The sequence below is a fragment of the Calliphora vicina genome, chromosome 3 (genome assembly GCF_958450345.1).
Source record: "Calliphora vicina chromosome 3, idCalVici1.1, whole genome shotgun sequence".
Classification (NCBI taxonomy): Eukaryota; Metazoa; Arthropoda; class Insecta; order Diptera; family Calliphoridae; genus Calliphora; species Calliphora vicina.
In genome coordinates this window covers 49,398,432-49,425,996 of record NC_088782.1, presented here as the reverse complement: position 1 = coordinate 49,425,996, position 27,565 = coordinate 49,398,432, and the positions used below count along the sequence as shown (strand labels likewise).

Below are 27,565 nucleotides of genomic sequence, written 5' to 3'. Positions count from 1 at the left end.
TGTTGAAATCAACTTTCCGTAGCACTTAAATAACCTACATACATGATTCATACATCATTATATCGGGAATCCTTCCGTCTCGGTTGCTATTTAAAATCGACACAATCGGACCACAAATGGCTAAGATAGAAGGAAAAACATGGATAACACCAGGGGATTTTTTGTTTTTTTTAAGGTCATGAAAATCCGACTTAAATCTTATTTTTTCAGAACCGAATTTTAATCGATCGATATATTTTAGGATTTTCTTTATCTTAAAAAAAAAATCAAATAATTTTTGGTGTTTACTCACTTCTGAGGCTCACTGTATATCTGGATTACTAAGTCATAAATATAGACAATATGGATATCCAATAATAGATATTTCAAAGACAATTGCAGCGACGTATATAAGGCCAAAATATTTTTTACCCCAATTTTTTTTCATAAATAAAAAAATTTTAAAATTTTTTTTAAAATAATTTGAAACAATTTTTTAACAAATTTAAAAAAAAAATGTCGATTTTTTTTTAATATTGTTTACCTAAAAATATTAAAAAATTTTATTTTAAAGTATAATTTGACACATTTAAATATAGAACTCTTACTTGTTTTTATTATGCTGTGCAATCAGTAGGTACAGATTTTCAGTAACAAGTTAATATTAAATATCAATATAAGATTATATAGGCAGGACTACATCTGGTCAGTAGTACTACTGACAATATTACTAGTGAATCACTTCAATTTCACTGTTGACACTGTACATCTGATCAGTAGTACTACTGACAATATTACTAGTGAATCACTTCAATTTCACTGTTGACATTTCCTGCAGGGCACTCTCTGTAGTTTCCTTGTAGGTTTTACTTAATTTCTGATTTACTTAATAGTTTTAATTTTTTAAAACATAACTAATGAGGTATTTAGGTGCCATGACACACTAGTTGTTTACATATTAGTCTATCACACTGTCAGACTTAGTCAGTTAATTATAACTTTTAATTAAATTCAAATTTAGAGTCAAATAAATAAATATTTAATTGTGAAAAGTAGACAATCATATTTTATTTATAAAATCAGTAAAAATAAAAATCAACGATACCCTTTAATTAAACCATATTAAAAAACAAAACTGTTATAATTAATTTACAATTTGTATGAAAACATAATTGATATTTATGAACAGAACTAAGCAAAAAAAAAATAAAAAAAAACTCATTAATTTTCATAGGTTAATGTATAAATCAGTTTTTAACAATTATATTCATATACTATATAAAAATTGCATGTTTGCGTTTTAATACATTAAGAGAAAAAAATTGCATAAATATAAAAAAAAAAATAAAAAATATTTATATTACAACACTAACCATACCCCCTAGACCTATTAAACAAATGTATTAACCATTATTAATTAATTATAATATTTAAACCAAACAAAAAAAAACAATATTCAAACATTAAATTATATTATAATTTATGTCTTTTTTTCCTTTTTTTCTACTCCTTTTACAAAAAAATAAAAAATAAAAAAAATACTTGCATGTTTTGCTATGACTGTGATGTGTTCGTTGATGATGATGATGATTGATGATAATAATGATGATGATGATGTTTATAATGACTGTTACGCGTATGGAATTAAAACAATAATTTTTTTTCGTTTTTCTTTCTTGTTAATGGAATGTGCAATAATAATAATAATATAAAACAAATGAAAAAAAAAATAAACCAAAAAAAAATTATATAAAATATAAATCACATATAAACTCACAGGGATTTGGTTTTGTAACATTCGCTAACAGCAATGATGCGGAACGAGCACGTGAACGTCTACATGGTACCGTGGTTGAGGGACGTAAAATAGAGGTGGGTGCATGTTTCTTTTTTATAATTTATTTTTAATATTAATTATATACATATATAAATAATTACTTACCTTGGTTATATAGTATAATATAGTATATAACAAGGCTACAGATTTATATGCAAGCATAGAAAAGTAAAGCCTATTTTAAGGCTTTTTATTTATTTCTAAAATTTTCTATGCTGTTGTATAAAAATCTTTTCTATTTTTAGTTTTATTTTAAATATATAAAATGTATGAAATGTCTCTCTCTCTCTCTCTCATTGTATACATTATAAAACATTATAAAATTTACAATTAATTTTCTGTGTATCTGACTTACACACACCTGACATTAAAATATAAGTCTAATTAATATCCTTGTATTTGAAATTTCATACTATATGCTGCTACTACCTGAACTTTGACATGTTTTGTTTTTTGCTTTCAATTATTTTAATACTCTTATATCCTTGTATGCTTAACTGTATGTGACGTTTGGTATCTAAGGAACTTATCTATACATAATTCTAGCTAAAGGAAAGAAAGCATCATTATTTTAATTGTTACAATGTTGCAACGACTCTGTGATAAATAAGGATGTTGTTGCTTGTTAGCTTTGTGTATATATGTATGTTTTAGTTTGCTCATTATTAACCCTATTTGGACATGGTAAATGGTGCTACATATAAGCTTTCAGATTAAGTTTTAATAGGTTGTCTATTTTTAATTTCTTAATATATTTAGTAATTGGTAATTCAAGGAGTTATTGTTCATAGCTAGAACGAATGATTTTTGATTAGACTGCTCCAAATTGTATGGTGTAAATAATTTTTAAGTTATGAGCTGTATGTGCCAATATAATTGTTTTCTATCTTGTGAAATTATTGGCTGTATGACTTAGGTTAGATTCCATGAGCAGCCACTCTTCAAGCAGTTCACTTGGGTCCATTAAAAACTGATGCCATTGTGATACCCAAGGGGTAAACAACAAGGTATTTATAATACGTCCCTTGTCTCCAAGTTGAACCAACCAGATTCTCTGATGAAGGAGTAGATTCGTTTAAGATTCATCCTTGATAGCTCATCCAAGCATGATAGGAATGGGATTCCTAGGATGCGTTCCCTCAGGCTTGTCAGAGCCGGGCATTGGCCGAAAAGTGGATACACAGTCTCTTCTTCATTATGACAGCTTCTACAGTAATCGTTGTACCGTATGACCAGTCTTCTAGCATGTGTCCCAAATTGTCTAATTGTCTCCTTTATTACTGAACGCTGTATAGTTCAGTAATAAAGGCGACGTTAGACTTATTTGCTCATGACGGTATTATATAAGTAGATTCGTCCTGCTGCGCGCCAAATCGACCTCGTTGTAGCACCGGAAAGTTCATTAGCTTCTGCCGAAGAAACATCTTGCATTTAACAAGGGAAATACCATAAAAGAAGTCGATCGCCTCATCATTCATCATCGCACCCCCTTTTGGCCAAGAATTCAACTGCACACTCCAACGTGTATGACTTAAAAAGGCAGTTTTTATTGTGCAACATTTGTACAATATAAATATATTCAAAGTATTGGCCATTATTAGCTCTGACTTTTTCCCATCTTGCAACATATGGATTCCGAGGCAAAAGAACTGCTCATCTTTTGTGGCCAAGAACGAATCAAGCCTATATCGGATACTCTGTTCCAAAGTGAAGTCTATCCTTGAGAGAGCGTTCTGCTGCGATCGAAACAAATACTAATCGGTCGGAGCAAGTTCTGCTCTATAAAGCGGATGAGGCAAAACTTCCCAACCACTTCTTTCTAAATAGTTTCTAACAGGTCGGACAATGCTCATCTCAAACGAATCAGTTACGTTTGGTACAGGTTCCCTATGATGGTCTGGTTAGATTTCAGCAGCTCATAGTTGATAGGACGCTTTTGGTCCCTCTAAATACAGAGCATTACCTTAGAGCCATAGATATTTTGCTTTGACGTCGATGATGGTTGGCTAGGCTTCACGTGCGATCTCTTACGGTTGTAATGGATCCATTTTCCATAGAAAGTAATGATTCGGTGCAAAAATGATTTTCTTTTATAGCGTTCAATTTGGACATGATAAATCGTCTTTCAAGGTCTCTCTGCTTCAATTCGTATGGTACCCAATTTCCGTGCTTTTGTATGAATCCTTCGCTGATTAGTTAGCTTTCAAGGATTCTGTAAACTCTTGTTGAGTTTTACAACAATCTTCATGGAATAACGCCTCCAATTCTTTCTTGTTCTTCAACATTTTTTGGCTGGCCTGGCGATCTTTGTGGTCCGTGTCAAAATCACCACTTCTGAACCGCACAAATCTCTCGCACATTGAAACCGATGGAATACATTCACCAGAAGCTTTTGTTAGAAAGGACACACACACATAAGTTTTTCATAATATAATTTTCCGACCCTATAAAGTATATACATATATATATTCTGGATCCTTATAGATACCGGAGTCGATTAAGTCATGTCCGTCTGTCTGTCCGTCCGTCTGTCTGTTGAAATCAATTTTCTGAAGACCCCAGAAATCTTCGGGATCAAAATCTTCAATAATTCGGTCAGACATGCTTTCGAGAAGTTTCCTATTTAAAATCAGCAAACTCGGTCCACAAATGGCTGAGATATGAGGAAAAAACCAGGACAGCCTCGATTTTTGACCTATCTGGATTACTAAGTCATTAATATAGACAATATGGATATCTAATGATAGATATTTCAAAGACCTTTGCAACGACGTATATAAGACCATAATAAGTTGGACCTAAAATGGGTTAAAATCGTAAAAAATATTTTTTAACCCGAATTTTTTTTTCACCAAGAATTTAAAAAACCCAAAAAAAAATTTTTAAATTTAAAAAAAAAAATATTTAAAATTTCAAAAAAAAAATTTTATATAACAATTCGAAAAAAATTTTTTTACAAAAAATTTCAAAAAAAAAAATTTGGGAAATAAATTAATTTTGTTTACCTAAAAATATTTAAAATTTGTATTTTGAAGTATAATTTAGTGAAGGGTATATAAGAAGAGTATATAAATGTTTGTGTATAACAGTATTTTCTATACGAAATTATGAGTATAACACTTTTTTCTATAGACAAATTTGAGTATAGCACTATTTTCAATAAAAAAATATTGTGTATAACACTTTTTGTATAGAAAATTGTCTGTATAACAGTATGTTCCAAAACTCCCTGTAACATTTAAGGGTTTAATTTTACGCAATTTTAAATAAATTGTTTCTTATTCTCATTATGTTGTTTTTTTCCTTGGCGGTCAGTCAGGTGTACCGAGTGCTTCTCTTGCTCTTTCTTTTCATTTTCGTTGTTGTCTGCAAATTCTTTTTAATATTTAAATATTTTTGTAAGTATTAATTAAAATTTTACTTTTGCAAAACTAATTAAATTAGAAATAAACCAATTAGCATTTAATTAAATGCCAACCATTTCAGTGAAATAAAATACTTTAGTTTTTTTTGCACTTGTACACATTTTGTTATATAAATGATGGTGGGCACAGAAAAATTTTAGTTTTATGTTTGAAATTATAATGAAAATTCAGATTAAGTAGAGACAATTTGCAAGAGACTTTAGTTGAAGTTTTATTTATTACAAAGATAATTGAAATAGGAAATGTTTTATGATGAAAAAGTCAGATTTTGTCACACCTGGTAACGGAAATGATGTCAAAGGATTTTTGAACTTACAGACGTTGTTTAGAACAGTTATGTCATATTGAAAAATAGTTTTACTCCCATATTCATAAACAATATTTAAATATAGCTAAGGTTTAAACAACATATTTTGAGTTAGTATTTTAATAAAAAAAATATATTTAAAATTTTCTAAATTTTTTAAATCACCTAAATATATATTTGTGCCATACTGTATGTTTCCTTATTAAAATAAAATATTCGTTGTGTAGCATATTTCAACATTTTCCAAACATCTAGCTGTCTTATAAATTTGCCTCAAAACACCTAACAGTATGCCATACATTTTGGTATTTTATTTACTCACCCAATAGGCCATGATTTTTTTTATTTATTTTTTTTTGTGGAAATTTTCACACATATCTGCTTGACAATTTCGTCTGTCATGTCAAAAATTTCACAACAAACTAGAGTTTGCATTTTCTCACTATTTACCTGAACCCACACATTCACACAGATAAAAATTCCATTGCATATACCCAGGCGACCATGACCTCGTTGACGATGATGGTAGAAATAAATGTTGGAATTTATATTTTTTTGTATAATAAACACCCACTTGTGTTGAACTATGCAAGAGTGCTTACATACCAGTATAAATAGAATATGTCCATATTATTTTGCATATTTCATGTTTTGCTGTTTAGTACTTTATAAAGTACTCGTTTAAAAACTATAAGAAAAAAACAAAAAAACACACAATTTGAATATACAAGTATTTCACATTAAAAAAAGCAAGAAAAATAAAACGAAATAACTTTTCTTGCAATGTAAATACAGCAAAGTAGTATTCCAAAAATAATTCAAAAAATAAAAAAAGAAAAATAACCCTACGATACTCGGCTTATTATGTATGCTAGTTTTGTGTTGTTTTACGAAATGTGAAGGCAAAAATATATATACTATATGATATTTGCATGTGTAAAGCCTTCAACATATGCAACAATATTTGTATGTGAAATAGTTTTTTAACAGTTGTTTTCGTTAGCATATGTTTAAGGGTGGCAGAGAAAAACTCTTGCATTCGTTTTTGCTGCTGCACCCTTGTAAGAAGAGTGTTGTTTTTATTATATGTATAATAATGTAAAATTACACTCAAATACATGAAAAAATATGTATTGTATATTTATAAAAGTTTTGTTTTTTTTTCATTCTTTTTTTCTACGGGTTGTCTTAAGCAAATATTTAAATATTATTATTTTATTTCCTTTTTTCGGGTTTTCTTTGTTTTCTCAGAAAAATGTTGCATATGTTAAGGCTTTTTAATAATATTTATTTTTAATTTAAATTTAAAAGTTAGAAAAAATTATTTTTTTTAGTAGCTATTGTTTAAAATTAGTTAGGGTATTGAAAACAAACTTATTTTATGAGAATTTAATAATTGTTAAGGAAGGGCGCTTAGTAGACTATTGACAAATCTCAGGTGTCTCAAACAGTTGCTATAGTAAAATGGCTTATCATTACACAAGTTTATATAAAAATAAAAATATTTTCTTATAAAAGAATCTTTTCTTCTTCTCCTCCATCTGTTTTTGTTTATGTTTTAAAATATTTTTTGTTTTTTCGAAATACTTCTTGCAAGTCTCATTGAACTTTTCCACAAACAATAGAAAATTGTCAAGGAAACGGTTTAAATAAAAATTTTATTGGAATTTGCGACTTTGAAATCATTTGTATAGAAAATAGCAGACATACGTTTTACCTTTTTTTAACTTATTTATTTGTTTGATTTTTTTCTATTGTTAAATGTTAAGGAATTTTTCAATATTTCTTTTTAAATCATTATTTTTTTATGATTAAGGAATAATATACTTACAATTTTTAGTTACACAGTGCAACACGAAAAAAAAATAACCATATACGGACTCCACTGAGGGATAAAAGACCAAAAAAAGACCCATGTCTCCCAGTTTTTCCCAAAGTCATGCCTCGGTGTCATTTTTCCAAAAAGTGATAATTTTCTCAGGCTCATAACTTGCAAACAGTTAGGAATTTTGATATACTCTCTAAGGCAAAGTTGTAGCCCTTGTCATAAGGAACAAAAATTGTGAACAAATCTGGGAGACATTGGTCCGTATATGGTTATATTTCCATGACTTAAAAAATTACACCCAGTGTTATTAAACGATTATGTTTTAGGAAAATAATTTATTTTCGTAATATTTTTCATTGAAAATATCCTTGTTGTTTGTATACTTTATACTCATCATAGTTTCATTTATTTTCGATGCTCTCAAGGTCTAAGTTAAATTTTTCTTAGCTTTAATTTTGGGTGAAAATTTCTTCTATTTGGATGACAGGACTTCGATTGAAATATGTTTACATACGATCAATTCGAATGAGTTTGAATAGTTGGAAATTTTGAAACCGAGGGCCCTTTTAAATCTGCTATATTTTTCAACTATATGTTTATTATATTCTAATAAAACATCATCAAACATTTATTTTCAAAAGCAATCATATTTTATTTAGTGGGGTTTTAATTGTGATTACAAACACTCACATTTTACTTGTTCAAATATCCTGTAGCTACAATTGGCAACAATTACACAACAATAACGACAATAGAAATTATCATAAACTAAACCAACTTGTTTATAAGTGTGAATAAAATGCATTTCACTAACTAAAACACACATATTCTATCCAAATGAATACTATCCAGCAGTTCTGGATGAATGTCCCATTTTTAACTATCATTTAGGATCATTACGAGTCCCAGAAATCAATTCACCCTACATGGAAAAAAAGATTAAACTCCGTATTGCATAAGGACTATTAGTGATAATTTACAGTCCCGTAAAATTGCTTATATTGGGTACATAACTACTTTATAAAGTGCAGTACAACAAAAACTTTAAAGTAACTACACCTTAGATTACTAAGAGCTACTAAGGTGGCAACTGAGTTTACGCTAGATTACCTAGGATATATAAAGTAATCAATTACCTTCTCTTTCTGTTATATAAATTCGAGTCAGCCAAATTATAACGCATTAGTGAGATACATAAAGAGATACATTGACTACTTTTAAAACTGCTGGGTTTACACTCCAAAATACAATTGCACATTTGGCAGCTCTTATATAAAATTATTTTGAATTTGTATATGTTTTTGTTTTAAATAAATACGAGTACGAATTGTATTTGTGGTCATTGGTTGTGGTTTCCTCTGTTACCGAATGTATTGTACTGTAACTCTCTTGTATATTTTCGAACAACAAACATTTCGAACACCGACAACAAGGACTAAAAATTATTATACAAAAACATAAACTGGATTATAATAAAAATACTCGTACTAGAGTCTAACAATTTCATATGGTTGGTTATTTATTAAGTTTAACACTAGAATTGTTTTAGAAAAATAACAACAACGAAAGTGCACACATACACTATTGCGTATACATACAGTAGGCCAACAAAGTTTTCGGATATATAATTTCAAAATTTTCGACAAGGCATCGGACCTTATCCATTCCAAAATTTGTTAAAACTTGGTACACAGATGCTTTATGGTCATACACAATAGCTGTATTCACAATGTAGAGTACTTGGCCTAGTAAAACAGCAGAAAAGCCATCTATTTATTGACAAACATTTCAATTTGTAATGTATTTTGTTTTTAGTTTTTTTGTTATTGTGTCCTTTTACTACATTACCAGGCCAAGTACTCTACATTGTGAATACCGATAATGTTAAGTTGCTCAACAATTTTAAATTCTCTTTGGTTTGTCTTTTATCATGGTTCAAAAATCAAAGAATTTCGTAAAATCACTCAATTAAAATTTGATATATCCGCTTATCTGCTTAAAATATTGGTCTCTTAGTAATGTTTATGTAACCTAATTTCAATATATTTTCCTAAAAATCCATTTTTGCACACAACATATTGAACCAAAAAATTTTTCTTGAACAGAGGATATCTCAAAAAAGATATCATCCATTTTCTAAAGATTTTTCTCACTTATAAGCCATTGTATGGTTAAGAATCAAAGGTTCGTTTGAATTAATTCTTAATTCCATTTTCGAAATCAAAATAAATTTTACCCTAACCATTCCGTTAATGAATTTATAATAATTCTTTTGCTGTTCAAATGCATTGAACAACACTCATTAAAATTTTCTTGAATTCAAATCCATTGCAAAATAGCATTAAAAGTGTAATGAATGATGCAATTGTTCTTTAAATCTATTACTATGACTAAAAAATGCTGGATTTTTTTGAATTTTTAGCTTTAATTTCGAAACATTTGTACAATATAAATTTATTCAAAGTATTGGCCATTGTTAGCTATGACTTTTTCACATCTTTCTGGCATCATATGGATTCCGAGGCAAAATAACTGCTCATTTTTTTAGGCCAAGAACGAATCAAGCCAATATCGGATACTCTTTTCCAAAGTGAAGCATTTCTCATAGACAGCATTCGGCATCGAGCGAAACAAGTAGTAGTCGAACGGGGCACGGTCTGGACTATAAAGCTGGTGAGGCAAAACATCCCAACCACTTCATTCTAAATACTTTTTAACAGGTATTGCAACATATTCTGGGCGTTTTTTGACCAATGCTCACTTCACTGTCTGGACAGATTTCAGCAGCTCATAATAGATAGGACACTTGATCCCACCATATACAGAGAATTAGCGCCATGGATATTTGGTTTTGGTGTCGATTCGGCTTGTTGGCCGGTCTTCACATACGATCACTTACGCTTAGGGTTATTGTAATGGATTCATTTTTCATCGCAAGTAATAATTTGTTGCAAAAATGATTTGCATTTACAGTGTTCTAGCATCATTTCGGACATGCAAAATCATCTTTCTAGGTCTCTTGAGTTTTACAACAATCTTCATGGAGTAATTCCACCAATTCTGGGTCTTCAAGCTTTTTTGGTTGGCCAGGTCGATATTTGTCTTCCGAGTCAAATCACCACTTCTGATCCACACAAACCATCTCTCGCACGTTGAAACAGATGGAACAAATTCACCATAAGCTTTGGTGAGCAATCGGTGTGCTTCAGCGGCACTTTATTCAAATTAAAGAAGTAAAGCAAAACTTCCCGCATATGACGCTTTGTTGTTACAAAATTCGGCATTTTCTAAGCAAAAAAGACATTGTTGTTTAGACTATAATGTTCAATAACTAACTGAGAATAAATGACAGATATGTACCCTTCAAATGACATAAAAGTTATTAAAAGCATAAACCGCGTTTAGAAGATACGCCATCAATTTACCTTCTTAAGTTAAAATGCATTAGCAAATAATCTATGTAGTTTGCAAAAGTAACATTCAATTCCATTTTTCAATATTTGGCCCTTTCTTCCAACTGTATAACCTAATTTTTATGAAAATAAAATACAATAATTAAAGAAATGAATTTCGAGATTTCCTTCTTCAAAGTAACCTAATCATACTAATTATCCTCTTCTTGATATATGACTTTTTTGAGATATTCTTTGACCGGGGACGATTTTGTACGATATCGAAATCTACGATGAGAAAAATCTGAATAACAGTTCTAAAGTTGTTAACAGTTTTACTTTAGGTATTTTATATGAACTTGGAACCTTTATGAAATCTAAACATAAAAGAATATTTCCCCATTTAAAAAAAAAACATTCAAGTCAGAAAAGTAAAGGTTCGAAAATTCATTTTCTAAATTTTTTATTTCATCCCTTTTATAATTTTCACTTTATTATTAGTTAATTAATTACATATCTTAAGGATTCTGTTTAGATTTTTTTCTATAAATATGTTCAAATACTTTCTTCAGATACTGTAGATTCATTTGTATGTAGTGTGTTTTTTTAGACATATTTGTATTTGCAAATACCCATACAAGTGTTCAATAACAATACAATACAATAAAATTTATTTTGTTTTATTTTATTTTAGCCTGTTATTGCATTTTTTTAGCTCAAAATTTATCAATCGTTTCTAAAAAGTTTTTAATTTAAAACCATTGTTCATGTATTGAAGAGGCGTCTATTTGTATTTATGTAGTATGTGTAGGACTAAAACATATCGTCACCTGAAATGCAAATATCGTCACCTGAAATGCGCATCATGACTCAAGTCTTCACAAATTTTTAGCTTTCTATGTTTAAAAATAACGAGTTTATTAAAGAAAGACCACAACAGTTTTAATTTTATTTAGTTTTTTTGTCTCTCCTGTAAAATTTTGAAAAGTGATGGTAGGACCTTTTGTTTTTTAGGAACGGATATATATACATTCAAGTATTTATAAATGCCTATTTGTTGTTGTTTTAATCAATATATGTTTTAGTTGTGTTTGGTGGCAAAGGTATTAACAATTGTTATAAAATGTTACAACCAGTAAATGGTTTAAAGTGTCGTCCTTTTTTTTTCTAAACTAAACATTTCAAATAAATAAAATTTCTATTTTGCTGTTCTTGTACAACATTTTCATTTTTATTTTCATTGGTTTCAGCTCAATAATTTTGTCACTTTTAATTAAAAACTCTTTTTTTCTATTGTTGTAGCTTTGTTTTAAAATTGTTCTCTGTTTGTTGTTATTTTGCTATATTGTGATGTTGTACATTTAAATGAAATACAATATAAAAAAGTGTTTACAATTGTCTATATATATAAAGATACATCTGTTCATCATGTATGTAAGTTTTAAATTTACATATTCCTCAATCATGCATGAATATTCTAAATCATGCAGAAATTATTGTAATGATTGAGTAGATGTAGAACTTTTATTTGTGATTTTACTAGAAATTAGAGAACAAAATAGATTTTATTATGAATTTCAATTGCACAAAAATGTTATAAAAAGAAATATTAATTTTTACCAAATATTTACAAAGGCATTTGAGGATTTATTAAAAAATACATTTTTTATAATTGTGGTATAAAATAACCATATACTGTGCTACAAATTTAAAAAAAATCATCTAGGAGTGGTAAATCTTAAATATCCTTCACCAAGTATCCTTTCAGATACAATTTTTAAATATTTTTTGGTAAACAAAATTTAAAAATTTTTTTTTCAAAATTATTTAGTGAATAAAAATTTATGTCCACAAAAATTTTTTGTTAAAAAAAAATTCGGGTTAAAAAATATTTTTCCCGATGTTGACCCATTTTAGGTTCAACTTACTATAGCCTTATAGTATACATCGTTGCAATGGATTTTGATATATCTATCATTAGATATCCATATTGACTTAGTAATCCAGATATAGACCAAAAATCGAGGTTGTCCCGGGTTTGTCTTATATATCAGCCATTTGTGGTCCAGGAGAATTCCCGATATATCATGTTTGTAAGTTATTTGGGGGCTACGGAAAGTTGATTTCAACAGACGGTCCGTCCGTACAACGATCCAGAATATATATTCTTTGTGGGTCGCAAATGAAAAATGTAGAAATGCCACTCATGGTGAAGGGTATAAAAACATGTAAGAGTGCCGAAAGAAGTGCTCATCTTTTGAGGCAGTCGAATCAAGCCAATATCGGAAAGATATGAAACCGTATATTCATGATGGAATATTACGGTTTCATATCTGGGCGCATATTCTGGACATTTTTCGGCCAATGCTAGCTTCAAACGAATCAGTTGTGATCGGTACAGGATCCCTGTTATGGTCTGTCCAGATTTCAGCAGCTCATAACAGATTGGTCCCTTTTGGCCCCTCCAAACACAGAGCATTACCTTAGCGACATGGATATTTGGCTTTGTTGTCGATTCGGCTGATTGGCCGGGCTTCATATACGATCTTTTACGCTTCGGGTTATCGTAATGGACCCATTTTTAATCGCAAGTAATAATTCGGGGCAAAAATGGGTTTATGGCGTTCAAGCATTATTTCGGACATGCAAACTCGTATTTCAAGGTCTCTTGGCTTTGGATGAATTTCCTTGGTTTTGGATGAATCCTGCTGCTCGTAAACGTTTTGAAATTGCTGCTTGAGTAGCTTCAGATGATTTTGTAAGTTCTTGTTGGGATTTAGAACAATCTCCATGGAGTAATGCCTCCAATTTTTGGTATTTTTGACTGGCCTGGGCGATATTTGTATTCCGAGTCAAAATCACCACATCTGAACCGCACAAACCATCTCTAGCCCCTTGAAACCCATGGAACACATTCACATTAAGCTTTAGTAAGCAATTGGTATGATTCAGCTACACCTTTTTCAAAGTGAAGAAGTATGTTGGCACAAAATATTACATTTTCAAAGCAAAAAAAAAACTTTATTATTTACACTATAATGTTCTAAAACTAAGTGAGAATAAATGACAGAATTTGCATTACTGTGCTACTCTTAGTTAAGAATGTGCCCATATATCCTTTTTATACCCTACACCACCATAGTGGGGAGGGTATTATGCGTTTGTGCAGATGTTTGTAACGCCCAAAAATATTAGTCTAACACCCACCTTAAAGTATACCGATCGACTTAGAATCACTTTCTGAGTCGATTAAACGATGTCCGTCCGTCCGTCTGGTTGGCTGGCTGGCTGGCTGTCCATGTAAACCTTGTGCGCAGAGTACAGGTCGCAATTTTGAAGATATTTCGATCAAATTTGGTACATATTACTTTTTCGGCCCATGGACGAAGCCTATTGAAACTGGCTGAAATCGGTCCATTATTTCACTTAGCCCCCATACAAATGTCCCCTCGAAATTGAACTTTATCGGTCATAAAAGTTTAATTTATCTATGTATCTACACAAATTTCGCTCCAAATAAGTTTTATATATACGAAATTCATGTCACCAAATTTTGTTACGATCGGTCCATAATTAATCATTGCTCCCACATAGACCCGCTTCCGAAAATCACTTTAACGTGCATAAATCGCTTAAAAATGTTGGTATACACACAAAATTCAACATAGTTAACTTTAATATAGACATAAATAACACGACCTAATTTTATGGTGATCGGTCCATAATTGGTCATAGCTCCCATATAAGGCCCATTTCCGAAAATCACTCAATAATATAAATTATTGATATTTTAAAAGAAAAATATTTTTACTCATTTACTTGGTGTAGGGTATTATATGGTCGGGCTTGACCGACCATACTTTCTTACTTGTTTAAATTAAAATTTTATTTTATAAAACGAATGAAATAAAATTTTCTATTCCAACATTTGAATACTGCAAATTTTCTTACCCAATTTATGTTTGTCAAAATTTGTAGTTTTGTATCTAGTATGTACCCTCTAATTTTCATTACAGTGGGCCTTTTCATTAGGAACCTGGTCACATATCCTTTTTTTGAAAATTTTAATTTCAGAAGAAAAAATTCTCTTTTATGCTCCTCTTATCATTTAAATTCTCCTTAATCTTATAATAAATTTAATTTAAAACAAAACTTAATTATGCATGTTAAAACGTAGTCGTTTTAATGCCCTCTCTATAATAAGTGTCATTCCAAGCTTTTATCTTTCAAATGTTTAATTCTTAATTAACTAATTGTGTTATCATCTAACTTAACTCTGGCCCAGTATTACATATAATTTTCATTATTTAGCAATTAGCAGGAAGTAAAGTTTTTCCAAATGAACGCATTAATTAAACCTAAAATGAGATAAGAGGACATGATACTTGCTAACAGCAAATTATATTGGATTAAATGTTATTATTTGTTACGAAACATTTACCTTTAATGGGTTAATTCCCAACAAAATCTCAACTATTAAAGCCATGTTCTATTAGCAAATATTTACACAATTTCTCTGCAGCAATAATTATTATAAATAAATGTTGTTCTTGTTGCTGGCGTTTTGTCTAAGAGTTTAACAAGGTCTTAACTTTCATTTCAATGTCCACAGAGCTCAAGAGTTGTAGACAAATGCCATCAATACATGGCAACAGCACCGAGACACACACTGGGTAAGAGTGTCATTTAATGTACTTAAGTTTCCAACTCATTTACACAGATCGGGGTCATAGTTGTGGAGGGTGGGATGGTGTTTAAGGATAATAATTATATTCGTATTAAAACCCTCAAAATGTATTCCATATATTATACACTTGTACTTGTTAATTGTGGGTGTTAGTTTTCAGCTAGTACTACTTACGTTTACATTATTTACATCTGGTTTAATAAGCTCAAAAAAATGTATTAAATTTCTAAGTTTAATTAAAACTGAGTTGGCAAACATTTTGAAAATTTATTCATTTATTTACCTAAACATAGATAAATTCTGATTTGCATATTACATACATAATTTTGTGAATTATAATTCACCTTGTTAACACTAAAATAATCACTAGGGTGGCTCCTATTTTAGCTCAATTTGGATTTTCCATGCTGCCAAGGTCTAAAATTGTGATCCGTCATCGAAAAAATAAAATTGGTTCTCAGGCAGCCGCATAGTGGAGACAGGAAATCGAGCAGCTCACTTGGGTACAGGCAGTAGGTCCCTTTTTGTTACCTGAAAATAAAGATAGAAATGAGGGACAGATAGAAACGAAATGAGAAGGGGAAGGGGAGGTCCGAAAAAGAGAGGAGAGAAGAATATTAAGCACCAGTCAATTGACAGTCTCTCCGTGGAGATTCCCGTGTCAGGCCTGATTAGTCAATTGCTTCATGTCTTAAAGCTCAGAAAGAATATTTAAGGAACGATGTCCCAGAAACCTTGAGCGTAGATGTCCTAATGCCGGACAATGACAAAGAAGATGAAAAATGGTCTCATCCTACTCTTCATTTTGTCAACTTCTACAGAAATCGTTAAAGGATAGGCCAAGTCACCTCGCATGGTTGTCAAATGTGCAGTGTCCGGTTATCACCGCCACTACATTACTAAATTGTGACCGTCGGGGCCATGTCATTCTGGTTATCGTGGGTTCACAACCCCATTTATTTTATTAGTACTTATTAGTTCTTTGAGTTTTACAAATCTAATTATTCAATATTATCCGAATTAAATTTATAAGATGGCTTCAATGGTTTTGGAAAACTTATATTAATTCCTGAACATGTTTCCTCTTTTAATTGACGCACTTCTTATATTCCTGCCTATATTGTAAAATCTTTCATGCACAACCTGCAAAACTTCTTCTACATTTCAACTCCCTGATTTCATTTCAATTGTGTGTGAATTGTTTTAAGTATTTGCCGCATGACTCTAACATTTACCCATGATACACTCACTGTGATTGAGGTAACAACAATCTTGGCCATTAGAAATTCTACCCACTAAGGACTTTTGAAAACATAACTCTGGATGGCTGTGTTTGTGTGTGTGTATAAACAAGTGCATATTTTATTATATAAAATTAATTTGTGTTGAGGCTGATACAGCAGTGAAGAGGCGGGGAGGAGGTGAACAATATGAGAATTGAGAGTGGCTTTTAGTTAATTAGATTTAGTTAAATTTTGTATAATCAGCTTATTTTCCTTAAGTAAGAGTATTAAGGCTTTAAGATTATGGGGTCAATTAAACAATGATTTAAATTTATTGAGACTGAAGTGTAACGAAGTTCACCACCAATGATTTATTTATATTAGCAAGTTGGGTAGTTTAATCGTAATGATACAGAAGGTGGTTGCCTAGAAACTAGAGCTATTAGTTGGGGATAAATTTAAGGTTTATAAAAAAAATGTTTAGTAAATAATTACACTGAGCTACAGCGAAAAATTACTCGCTAAGTTACTGAGTGCAGGTGAAAAGCTTGGTTGAGTCGATTAAGCTATGTCCGTCCGTCCGTCCGTACATGAAAACCTTGTACTACAGGCCTCAATTTCAAAGATAATTCGAATTTGAATTTGGTTAGAATCGCTCCATTATTTCTCCTAGTCCCTATACGATTGCCCTATCTAAAAATAGTTGGGCTCTCGTTAAAATCTTAGTGATATAGATATCCAAACAAATTCAGCACAAATAAGATTTATAGAAGCCGAACTCGCACCATAAATAAATTTAAATTTTGTATCGATCGATCTATAATTAGTTATAGCTCCCATATAAAGCCCACTTCCGAAAATCGCTTTAGCTAGCATAAATCTATTAAAATGTTGGTATTCAAATAAAATTCAACACAACTGAGATCGAAAAAACCTTAACACACATTTTTCCTTAAAACTTTTAACCCAAGTATTATTTAATTTTTATACCCTTCACCTTCGTGAGAAGGGTATATATAAGTTTGTCATTCCGTTTGTAATTTCTACATTTTTCATTTCCGACCCTATAAAGTATATATATTCTGGATCCTTATAGATAGCGGAGTCGATTAAGCCATGTCCGTCTGTCTGTTGAAATCAATTTTCTGAAGACCCCAGATATCTTAGGGATCCAAATCTTCAATAATTCTGTCAGACATGCTTTCGAGAAGTTTGCTATTTAAAATCAGCAAAATCGGTCTATAAATAACGGAGATATGAGCAAAAAACTGGGACAACCTCGATTTTTGACCTATTTTTGATCTATATCTGGATTACTAAGTCATTAATATAGACAATATGGATATCTAATGATAGATATTTCAAAGTGAATTGAACGATGTAGATAAGGCTATAGTAAGTTGGACCTACAATGGGTCAAAATCGGGAAAAATAATTTTTAACCCGAATTTTTTTTTCATCAAAAAATTTTTTTGCCATAAATTTTTTTTTGGAAAAAAAAATTTGGAAAAAAAAATTTTTAAAAAAAATTAAACAAAAAAAAAATTTAAAATTTTGTTTACCTAAAAATATTTAAAAAAATTAATTTTAAAGTATAATTTGGTGAAGGGTATATACGATTCGGCACAGCCGAATATAGCTCTCTTACTTTTTTTATTCAAGATACTTTTGAAAAATATGTCAGTTATTATGTTTAATTAATCTGATTAATTCTGATTAAAATGAGTGGCGAGAAAAAAAGCGCGCACTAAAATTATTAAATATTTTTAACAAAACCCAACTTGGTTCTAAAAAAAAGTTGGCCAAACAATCAAAGGTCTGCCCTCAAACTGATTCCAATGTTATTAAACAGTATCGGGAGAACTTGTCCGTTGATAGAGAATCTTGATCGTGTAGAAAGAATGTTCCACATGATGTTTCTAAAGCCAATAAATAGAAAGCATTTTCAAAAGTGCTCCCAACACATCCGGTAGAAGAGCAGTCCGGTTAGCTCAGTACTCGGACTATTTGTTACGAAGAGTTAAAGATATTGCAGTTTAAAAACATACAAGGCTTAAAAAGTTCCTGACAGGAACTCTGCTAAAAATTTAGAGGCCAAAGACAGAGCACAGAAATAAAAGTCAAATTTTATACAAAAAATATATCTGTGGATGACGAAACGTACTACGTATGAAAAATTTTTCGCTGTTTCCGGGTCAATATTTTTATGTTGCTAATGCTCGAGGGAATGTTGTAGAAAAGTTTAGGACCCAAAAGCAGAAAATTTTCCCAAATTGCTTGCCATGCCATATGCAGTTGCGGCAAAATAAGCCAAACATTTGTTACAAAGGGCTCTAAAATCTAAAAATTTACATCAAGGAATGTTTACAAAAGAGGATGCTTCCATTCATAAGACTTTATAATGTGTCCACTTATTTTTGGTGTGATTTGGCGTCCTGTCACTATGGTAAGCAAGGTCTTGAGTGGTACAATAACACTAATGTGTTATTTGTACCAAGAGAGGTAAATCCTCCAAACTGCCTGGAGCTCAGGCCAGTGGAGAGATATTGGGATCTTGTTAAGAGAGAATTGAAGAGCACAAAAAATGTGTCCAAAAGTGTGGTAGATTTTAAACGGAGATGTACTACCTGTTCGAACAAGGTGACAGAAAGCTCAATAAAAACCTTAATGCAAGGGTTTCCGGAAAAGGTTCATAAATGGTTTCATTTTTATTAACATATGGGCACTTCCATAGCATCGTACGTGACATTCGTACGCCTATAGAGTGGAATAGATTTTGCAAAAATAAGAGTATCTAAAAAATGATTTGGTCTTTATGTTCCATTAAGAGGGTAATATATATTAAAACAAGTTATTTCGAAACATCCGATTATACTTTCTTACTTGTTTTTATTTGACTTTAATTATTTAAGCTCTGAGTTCTTGTTATTTAATTTATATTTAGTTTGAAGCTGTATTTCACTATTGATAACAAAAAAAACTGAAATAGTAACCTGAGCCATTAAATATTTATTTATTTTTTTGTTAAACACATATAATGAAATACACACTTTTAAATAAAATTTTAGAATCTAAATAAGGACAGAGATGAGTCAATTAAAGTACGGAATTTCGTTTGCGGTTTAAAGAGTGGTAAATTTTTGTAAAAAAATTCTTGATTTCTTTTTAATTTTTTTCATTAGTCATTCCAGTTAAAAGTCAACAACGATGTTCTTTTTTATAGTTTCAAGAACTACACATAAAACTTATTGATCCAAATATAATCAAGCTGCTTAAGTTTGACTGATCTCAATCTTTATAAATAACTAAGCAAGCAAGTTGCCACAAACAAAAACCCGGCAAAATTTTGCTAAGTAATAAGTTGCAACAAAAAAAAAGAGTCACAACAAAACATAAAACAACAAAAGAAACGGAAAGTCCTTAAATAGAATAGAAAAAGGCAACAAAAACTACAACAACAATAGTAGCAACCAACAGCAACAACAGGGTTTTTATTATGGCCTTAAATTTCACTTAGCAAGTCGGGTAATTAACTTTCTTTGTACATTTTACCACTCGTAATGGAGGCCATTAACACAAACACACTCACACTCACTCACACATACTCAAACTGAAACCCATACAAAGACCACAACAGATCCCTAGTAATGTTGGTTAATATAAATTGAAAAGGAAAGATGTAGCAACAGCCAGTACCCAGTACTGAAATATTACTTACCAACAACAATGCCCGGCAATACATTTCTCTCATGAGTTACTTATGGCTAAAAGCAGATTGCAACTTAGTTAAATTATTTTTCCCCACATTTTCTGTTCTTCTGTTTTATTTTTTTTGTTTTTTTTTTTGTAATTATAAAATCACTACTATATATGTATGTACGTAGTAGCAGTAGTTGTGTTGTCATCATCATTTGCTTTAATTTGTGCCATAATAAGCTTTAGGAAAAGTAAATGTTAAAAAATGCCATAGAAACAAAAAAAAACTAAAACTTTTCTTTCTCTCAACTCATAATATTGCCTCTTCCTTTTATTAGCCTTAAAGTAGGCAAGATAAAAACAATTTGAAATTTAAGCGTTTAAGCAAAAACAATACAAAAAAAATAAAACTTTTTCAAGAATTAGTTGGCTAATAAAAGCAAAGACTTTAAAGCTGTAGTTTACGACTAAAAAAAAAATACTTTTATAAAGATTTTTTTTTTAAATTAACGGGATTTAGTTTTATTAGCCGCGTAAAGCTTTAAGCAAATAGTTATAAACAATTTTATGATGCTGGTAAATTGTTGGGAATTATATAAAGAAGCAGAAAATGTTTTGAGGGTTTTTTTAAAGAAGGCTTTTATGAAATGAAATTGTTTGCAAAAAAAAATAGTTAATAATTGCTTTTCAGTCTAGTCAAATAATAATAAATCCTGAAAACATACGCTATTGCAATGTCACAATATTATGAGCATCTTCACGCAAAATTAATACTAACAATAATTTGAAAACCATCATATTTTGTACCATTAAAGGTTACCCAATCACAATAGAACAAAAACCATTACCATTTATGCAAGTTTCTTTTACGTATGTACTAAATATTCTAAAACAATAATTTTTGCTTCCATTTTAACACTTAATCAAAAATACAAAAACTGTTTCATTAACACAGACGAACTACATTTGATAAAATTGAAGGTGAAAAATGTAGCATATTTTCGGGGTTTTAGGGCAACATTTATACGCTTACCAAACTACATTTAATGCAAAAAAATAACACAAAAAAGAGTAAAAGGCAGAATAAAGGCATCTTTTATGCCAGAAAAGAAAACTCCAAAGAAAACGCCATGTTCGAATTTTAGAGACTAACATCCTTTGTCACAATTAAATGTTTATCTTATCAATGGGCCTTTACAAGGCCAGGAAATGTATTCTAGTCTGCCAAGTTGTCTAAATAACCGCTAAGCAAAGGTCTCAAAATTATGAAATATAGTCGCAATAGTAACACCCACATTATTCCTCCTTTACTAAGGACTGAGATCTAAAAAATCTTATCATACATAAATGTTAATAAAAAAGAAACCTCTAAACCTACAGTTTCGATTTTTTTTATTGGATTGAAATTATTATTACAACTTGAAAAAAATTTTATTTTAATAGTTCTAATCAATAGTGATGATTTATGGACCTTTTCCGGAAACTCTTCCATTAAGGTTTTATAGTTCATCTCCGTTTAAAATCTACCACACTTTTGGGCACCTTTTTTTGTACTCTTCAGTTCTCTTTCAACAAGAGCCCAATATCTCTCCACTGGCCTTAGCTCCAGGCAGTTTGGAGGATTTGCCTCTCTTGTCACAAATACCACATTATTGTTCTTGCACCACTCAAGATTTTGCTTACCATAGTGACAGCATACCAAATCAGGCCAAAAATAAGTGGACACATTAAGAAGTCTTATGAATGGAAGCATCCTCTTTTGTAAACATTCCTTGATGTAAATTTCGGTATTTTTAGAGCTCCTTGTAACAAATTTTGGCTTCTTTTGTCGCAACTGCATATTACTTGCCATACTAAAAACTTTTTGGGAAATTTTTCTGCTTTTGGATCCTAAACATTTCTACATCATTCCCTCAACCATCAGCAACATACAAATCTTGACCCGGAAGCTGCGAAAAACTTTCCAGAACATACGTTTCGTCATCCATCATGCAGCAGCTATATTTTTTTATAAAGTTTGACTTCAATTTCTGTGCTCTGTCTTTGGCCTCTAAATTTTTAGCAGAGTTCCTGTCGGGAACTTTTTGAGCCTTGTATATTTTAAACCTGCATTGGCTTTAACTTTTCCTACCAAATAGTCCAAGTACTGAGCTATCCGGACTGCTTTCCTACCGGATGTGTTGGGAGCTCTATTGAAAATGGTTTCTATTTATTGGCTTTAGAAACATCATGCGGAACATTCCTTCTACATGATCAAGATCCTCTATTAACGGACACGTTCTCCTGATACTGTTTAATAACATTGGAATCAGTTTGAGGACAGGCCTTTGATTGTTTGGCCAACTTTTTGTAGGACCAAGTTGGGTTTTGTTGAAAATATTTAATCACCAGGTGTGCTATCAACGGAAAAGTTCTCCCGATACTGTTTAATAACATTGGAGACAGTTTGACAGCAGGGAAGATCCATGTCAAAGCGGAGAGCAGTCGGATTTATCATTTCCGATTTTAATGAAATTTTCCATATACATAATATATCCAATATGTTTCACATATCAGTGACTTTTTCAGTGGAAACTCATTCCGATATGAATTTATATGAAAAAAAGTACTTTTAATAACGTTTTACTTTATAACTCCTGAAATAACCCAATAAGCATTTTTATAGGAATTCAAGTTGAAAGCAAGTTTAATTCAAGCCTTGAATTATAGTCAAGCAATGGAATTACAGTTGTATTACACTTTATTTCAATTGCATTCTCCAGTAAAAAGGAAACATAAATTCAAGCCATATTATGTTTTTATTTAATTTTTTCAAATATTTTTCAAGTTTAAAGCATAATTACATTTGCAATCAAGTCAAATTCCAACAAAATGTTCAAGTGCTTGAATTTTTGGGGCTTTGGTGCTTATTGGAAATCGAGTCTTCATCGAAATTTTTCTGCACGAATATAGTAGAGAGTTTAGGTGTCCTCATACCATTTTCTTTTTGAATTTTTAACACCGCGATCTTTTATATTTTTTACATTGAAATATATACTCTGAAATTTGACCTTTAACCTTTTGGAAGTAAACAATTTTATTCACACCATTTTAAGGACTTTGAGTAGCTTCATAGTTATGGGCAATTATGTGTATATAATTTTAGACAATTTTAACAACTTTTTCAATTTTCAAATCGCGATATTTTTGAAATGGAAAGGTTCTCCGATGAAATAGTCATAAATTTGAGGAACTCTTTGGAACCGTAATATGTGTGGTAAAATTCATTAAATTTGAATATGGATTCTCCTGTCGCAGTCCTTTGAATGTTTTTCCAACTTTTTGTAGGACCAAGTTGAATTTTGTTGAAAATATTTAATAATTTTAGTATACACCTTTTTCTCGTCACTCATTTTAAGCAGATTAACAACAAATAAACATATTTGACATTAAACATAATAACTGACATATTTTTCAAAGGTAACTGGATAAAAAAAAATTAAATAATACTTAGTTTAAACGTTTTAAGGAAAAATGTGTGTTAAGGTTTTTTCGATCTCAGTCCTTAATAATCGATTTTTTAGAGACTAATGCCCTTTTTCTCTGTAAAATATTTATTTTATCAGTGCTTTATAAAACAAATTTTGTGCGGTGCAGAAAAAAATCCTTTCCAGTTTAAGTTGTCTAAATAACCACTAATCTAAAATCACAAAATTATGAAATTAATTGTTGGAAAAGTAATACCAACAATATTCCCAAGCTTAGTTCATCCCCTAAATATATTCGAATTAAAAAATATTTTCGTCGCATCAAAATTCTACCTAACTCTGCCTTATTTGCAATTTCTCTCACATTACTGTCTACCTATAACTACGCAGTTTTTTTTATTAATTTGATTTCCTCTATCAAATTAATAAAAATACCTGTCGCAGAAAACCCCAAACTTATTATCTAATTTAAAATTTAATCACTTTATCAGTTGCAGCAGTTTGCTGCGCAAAATCTCTCTTACAGTAAATGTAATTTAATTTTTTAATTATAAACTTTTTTAAAATAAACATTTTCCAGATCACAACTAACCAGCAAAAGCACAACATAATTATGAGTTGGCCAACATCCACCGTTAGCCAAAAAATAAAATTAATTTAAACAAAACAAAACATTTCAAAGTAAGCACAGCCCCACACATTGTGTTTTCTAATGAGATTTTCATACATTTTATATATTTACAACATTTAAATATTGACAATTTAATTTTAATAAAACAATTATGATAATTTCTATATGCATTAGTTTCTAACATAAATTTGTTTATATTTTATATTCTATAAAGGTCAATAATGCAACAGCACGTGTACAAACCAAAAAAGTGACCACCGTTCCAAATGGTAAGTAAATGTGGAAAACTAAAATTAAAATCACAATAATTAAATTACCAAACTAAAATTTCAAAATAATACTGAATATTAACAAGTAAGATTGTTATATTCGGCAGTGCCGAATCTTGTATACCCACCATCACTACAGGACAATAAAATATTTTTCTGATCTAGGGGTTATATGGGGTCAATAAGGTCGACCGATCCTCACAAAAGTTGGTAGAAAGATTTAGGTTCATATAAATCATGTTTATGTCCTATTTTATCACGATATCAATTATTATAAGACAATAATGAGTATCATTTTCTGAGGTGGACATTGTATGGAGACTAGGTACAAATGTTGCCCGATTTCCACCACTTTACAGTATAATTTCAGAGTACTAAAACTAATTTGTGCAAAATTTTATGAGTATTGATGCATAATCAACATATTTATTTTTGCTAAAACAGTATTCCGGGGCGACATTTGTATGTTGGCTAGGTGAAATCATGGACTGATATTGGCCATTTTCAATAACAAACAAACCTTCTCAATAGAGAGTATTTGAGGAAAATTAGCTAGATCCTTTCGTTTGGCCCCTATCGTGTTTTCAATAGAAAGACAGACGGACGGACATATCTAGATCGCCTTAGAATCTTTTAAGGACCCTGAATATATATACTAATGATGGTCTGAGAATAATATTTTATTGTGTTACAAACGGAATGACAAAATCAATATACCCTTTTTGATGGTGGGTTTAAAAACAAACATAACTAACCTGCAAATAAATATTGATAATAAGTTGTTTAAAAAAACATTGAGTCAGTTGAGGTCATTTATAAAATATTGTGAACATTTCAATAATTACTTTATTTTTGTTTTAAACAAATTACGCTTTTACGCTTAATTATGAAAATTTGTTTGAGCCCTGGCTTTTGGTTTACAAATTCATTATTAATTACAGTTTAAACTAAATTTTCAACATTTAGTTACATCAACAATTTTATATACAGAATTTTATAATTGAATATTATTCTTTTAATTTATAACTGGTATTTCTCCCTTACTAACATGCCTGTGAGAATTTTTATTTATTGATTGATTTTAATGATGAATTTTTGATGATTTCAATTTGATTATTATTATTCTTTTTTTTTGTTGGTTGATTGCGTTTCCTTTATCTCTTTATGATTTTATTATATTTTACATGCAAATAATACACATATTTTTTGGAAACCTTTTTTCTGTTTGAATTGAATTGTAATATTATTAAATGAAGCAAAATGAAATGTATATTTGTAGACGGCGTTAAAGGTTGATTTTTATTTATGGAAAGTAGCAACAAAACAGTAAATTATTGTTCTCATTATTTTATAAATTTTAAGCTTGTAAAAAATTTATAAGCGATTTGAAAAATTATTATGAATTTTTAATAAATTGATGAGAATTCATAAGAACTTAACAGGTTCATTGTTAATAATAGAGAGCGAAATTTAATGTAGCATACTTTTGGGGAATATGGTTTTGGGAAAACGTTGATAAATTTAAAATTTCTAGTTTTTCAAAGCATTTAATATTTGTGTACATAACAAAAACAATAACATTTGAGATAGTATCAATCAAAAATAATACGCATATCGAAAGATTAACATATTTGCAATGAATTTAGTAAAATATTGGAAACAGTTATTTGTTTGGTTTTTTAATAAATTGTTTTTTCATTTACCTATAATAAATGAACTTAAAATTAGACAAAGTATTTGTTTAAATAATTTTTTTTGTTAGTCTAAGTATTAGTAACAAAAATAGCCTGTCCATGCCAGAGCCTCTGCTCCCTAATGAAAAAGTGGCTCCTTTGAGATTTGATTTAAAATTTCCAGGATCTTCAGAAAGCATGCATAAAAGTGCTTAAATTATATATAGTGAGGGCAATAAAATAAATGGATTATTTGTAATTAATTGGTTAAGCGATCCTATATAATTTAGTGATATTGAGCTTCAGTGATCTTCTATTACTTATCTAAGTGATCTTCTATTACTTATCTAACAAGATACATCCAGATATTTCCCATTATGTTAAGATCCGGTGAATGTAAAAAAGTTCATTGTCATGAATTCTCTGTTTTACAGCTCTTACTTGTTATTAATACTTGGAAGAGACTTAGCATTTGTCTCGTCGGTTATTTATAGTCAACTAGCTGTCCCGGCAAACGTTGTTCTGCCATAGCTCACACAAAGTTTGAAGACTCCCACTTTAATAGTACTCCAGATATGCATTAATAAATGTTTACTTTGTATGGCAGGTGCCATTCCCATTGTACCTATATAGGTCAATTGTGAATCAAACCATTCAGGGAGCCACTCAAACACACACAACAAATTTCATCGAAATCGGCCCAGCCGTTAAGGAGGAGTTACTAACACACGTACAGAAGAATTATATATATAAAGATAACCGATACTTAGCCTATTCATCGGATTATATCCATAGTTGTTATCCCCAATAAGTAAAGGGTGATTCATTCCTCCGAATTGTAGCTGGCTTATCAACGAATCCTTTTGACGTCACATAACCCCAATGAAAAAACTCCAGAAGAAAGATATCACACGATCACACAATTAGCCGATGGTATTGGTAATAGTGGGCTCTCAAACCATATGTTGCTCGAAAAGCATTGGCAAACCGAGAGTTGAATCATTTATCTCCTCGAATTATCATTTAGTGTTTGTTATATCTCATTGGGTTGCATTCACTAGTTATTAAACAAACGAGAGCCGAACTATCGATATTGTTGGATATTGTTTGCCAGCCATTCGTGGTCACCTGAACTTAGTTTGATAAGCTCT

General features: G+C 30.4%; 1 protein-coding gene across 9 annotated transcripts in view; it reads left to right on the top strand.

Moving 5' to 3' along the window:
- Rbfox1 (RNA-binding Fox protein 1) overlaps positions 1-27,565 on the top strand; it is a 512,165-nt gene that overhangs the window by 428,019 nt on the left and 56,581 nt on the right. For all 9 annotated transcript variants that reach the window (XM_065503146.1, XM_065503152.1, XM_065503154.1 and 6 more), the window contains 2 exons: positions 1,759-1,851; positions 24,687-24,741. In XM_065503146.1, the coding sequence (XP_065359218.1) occupies positions 1,759-1,851; positions 24,687-24,741 (148 nt within the window). The remainder of the gene's footprint in view (positions 1-1,758; positions 1,852-24,686; positions 24,742-27,565) is intronic.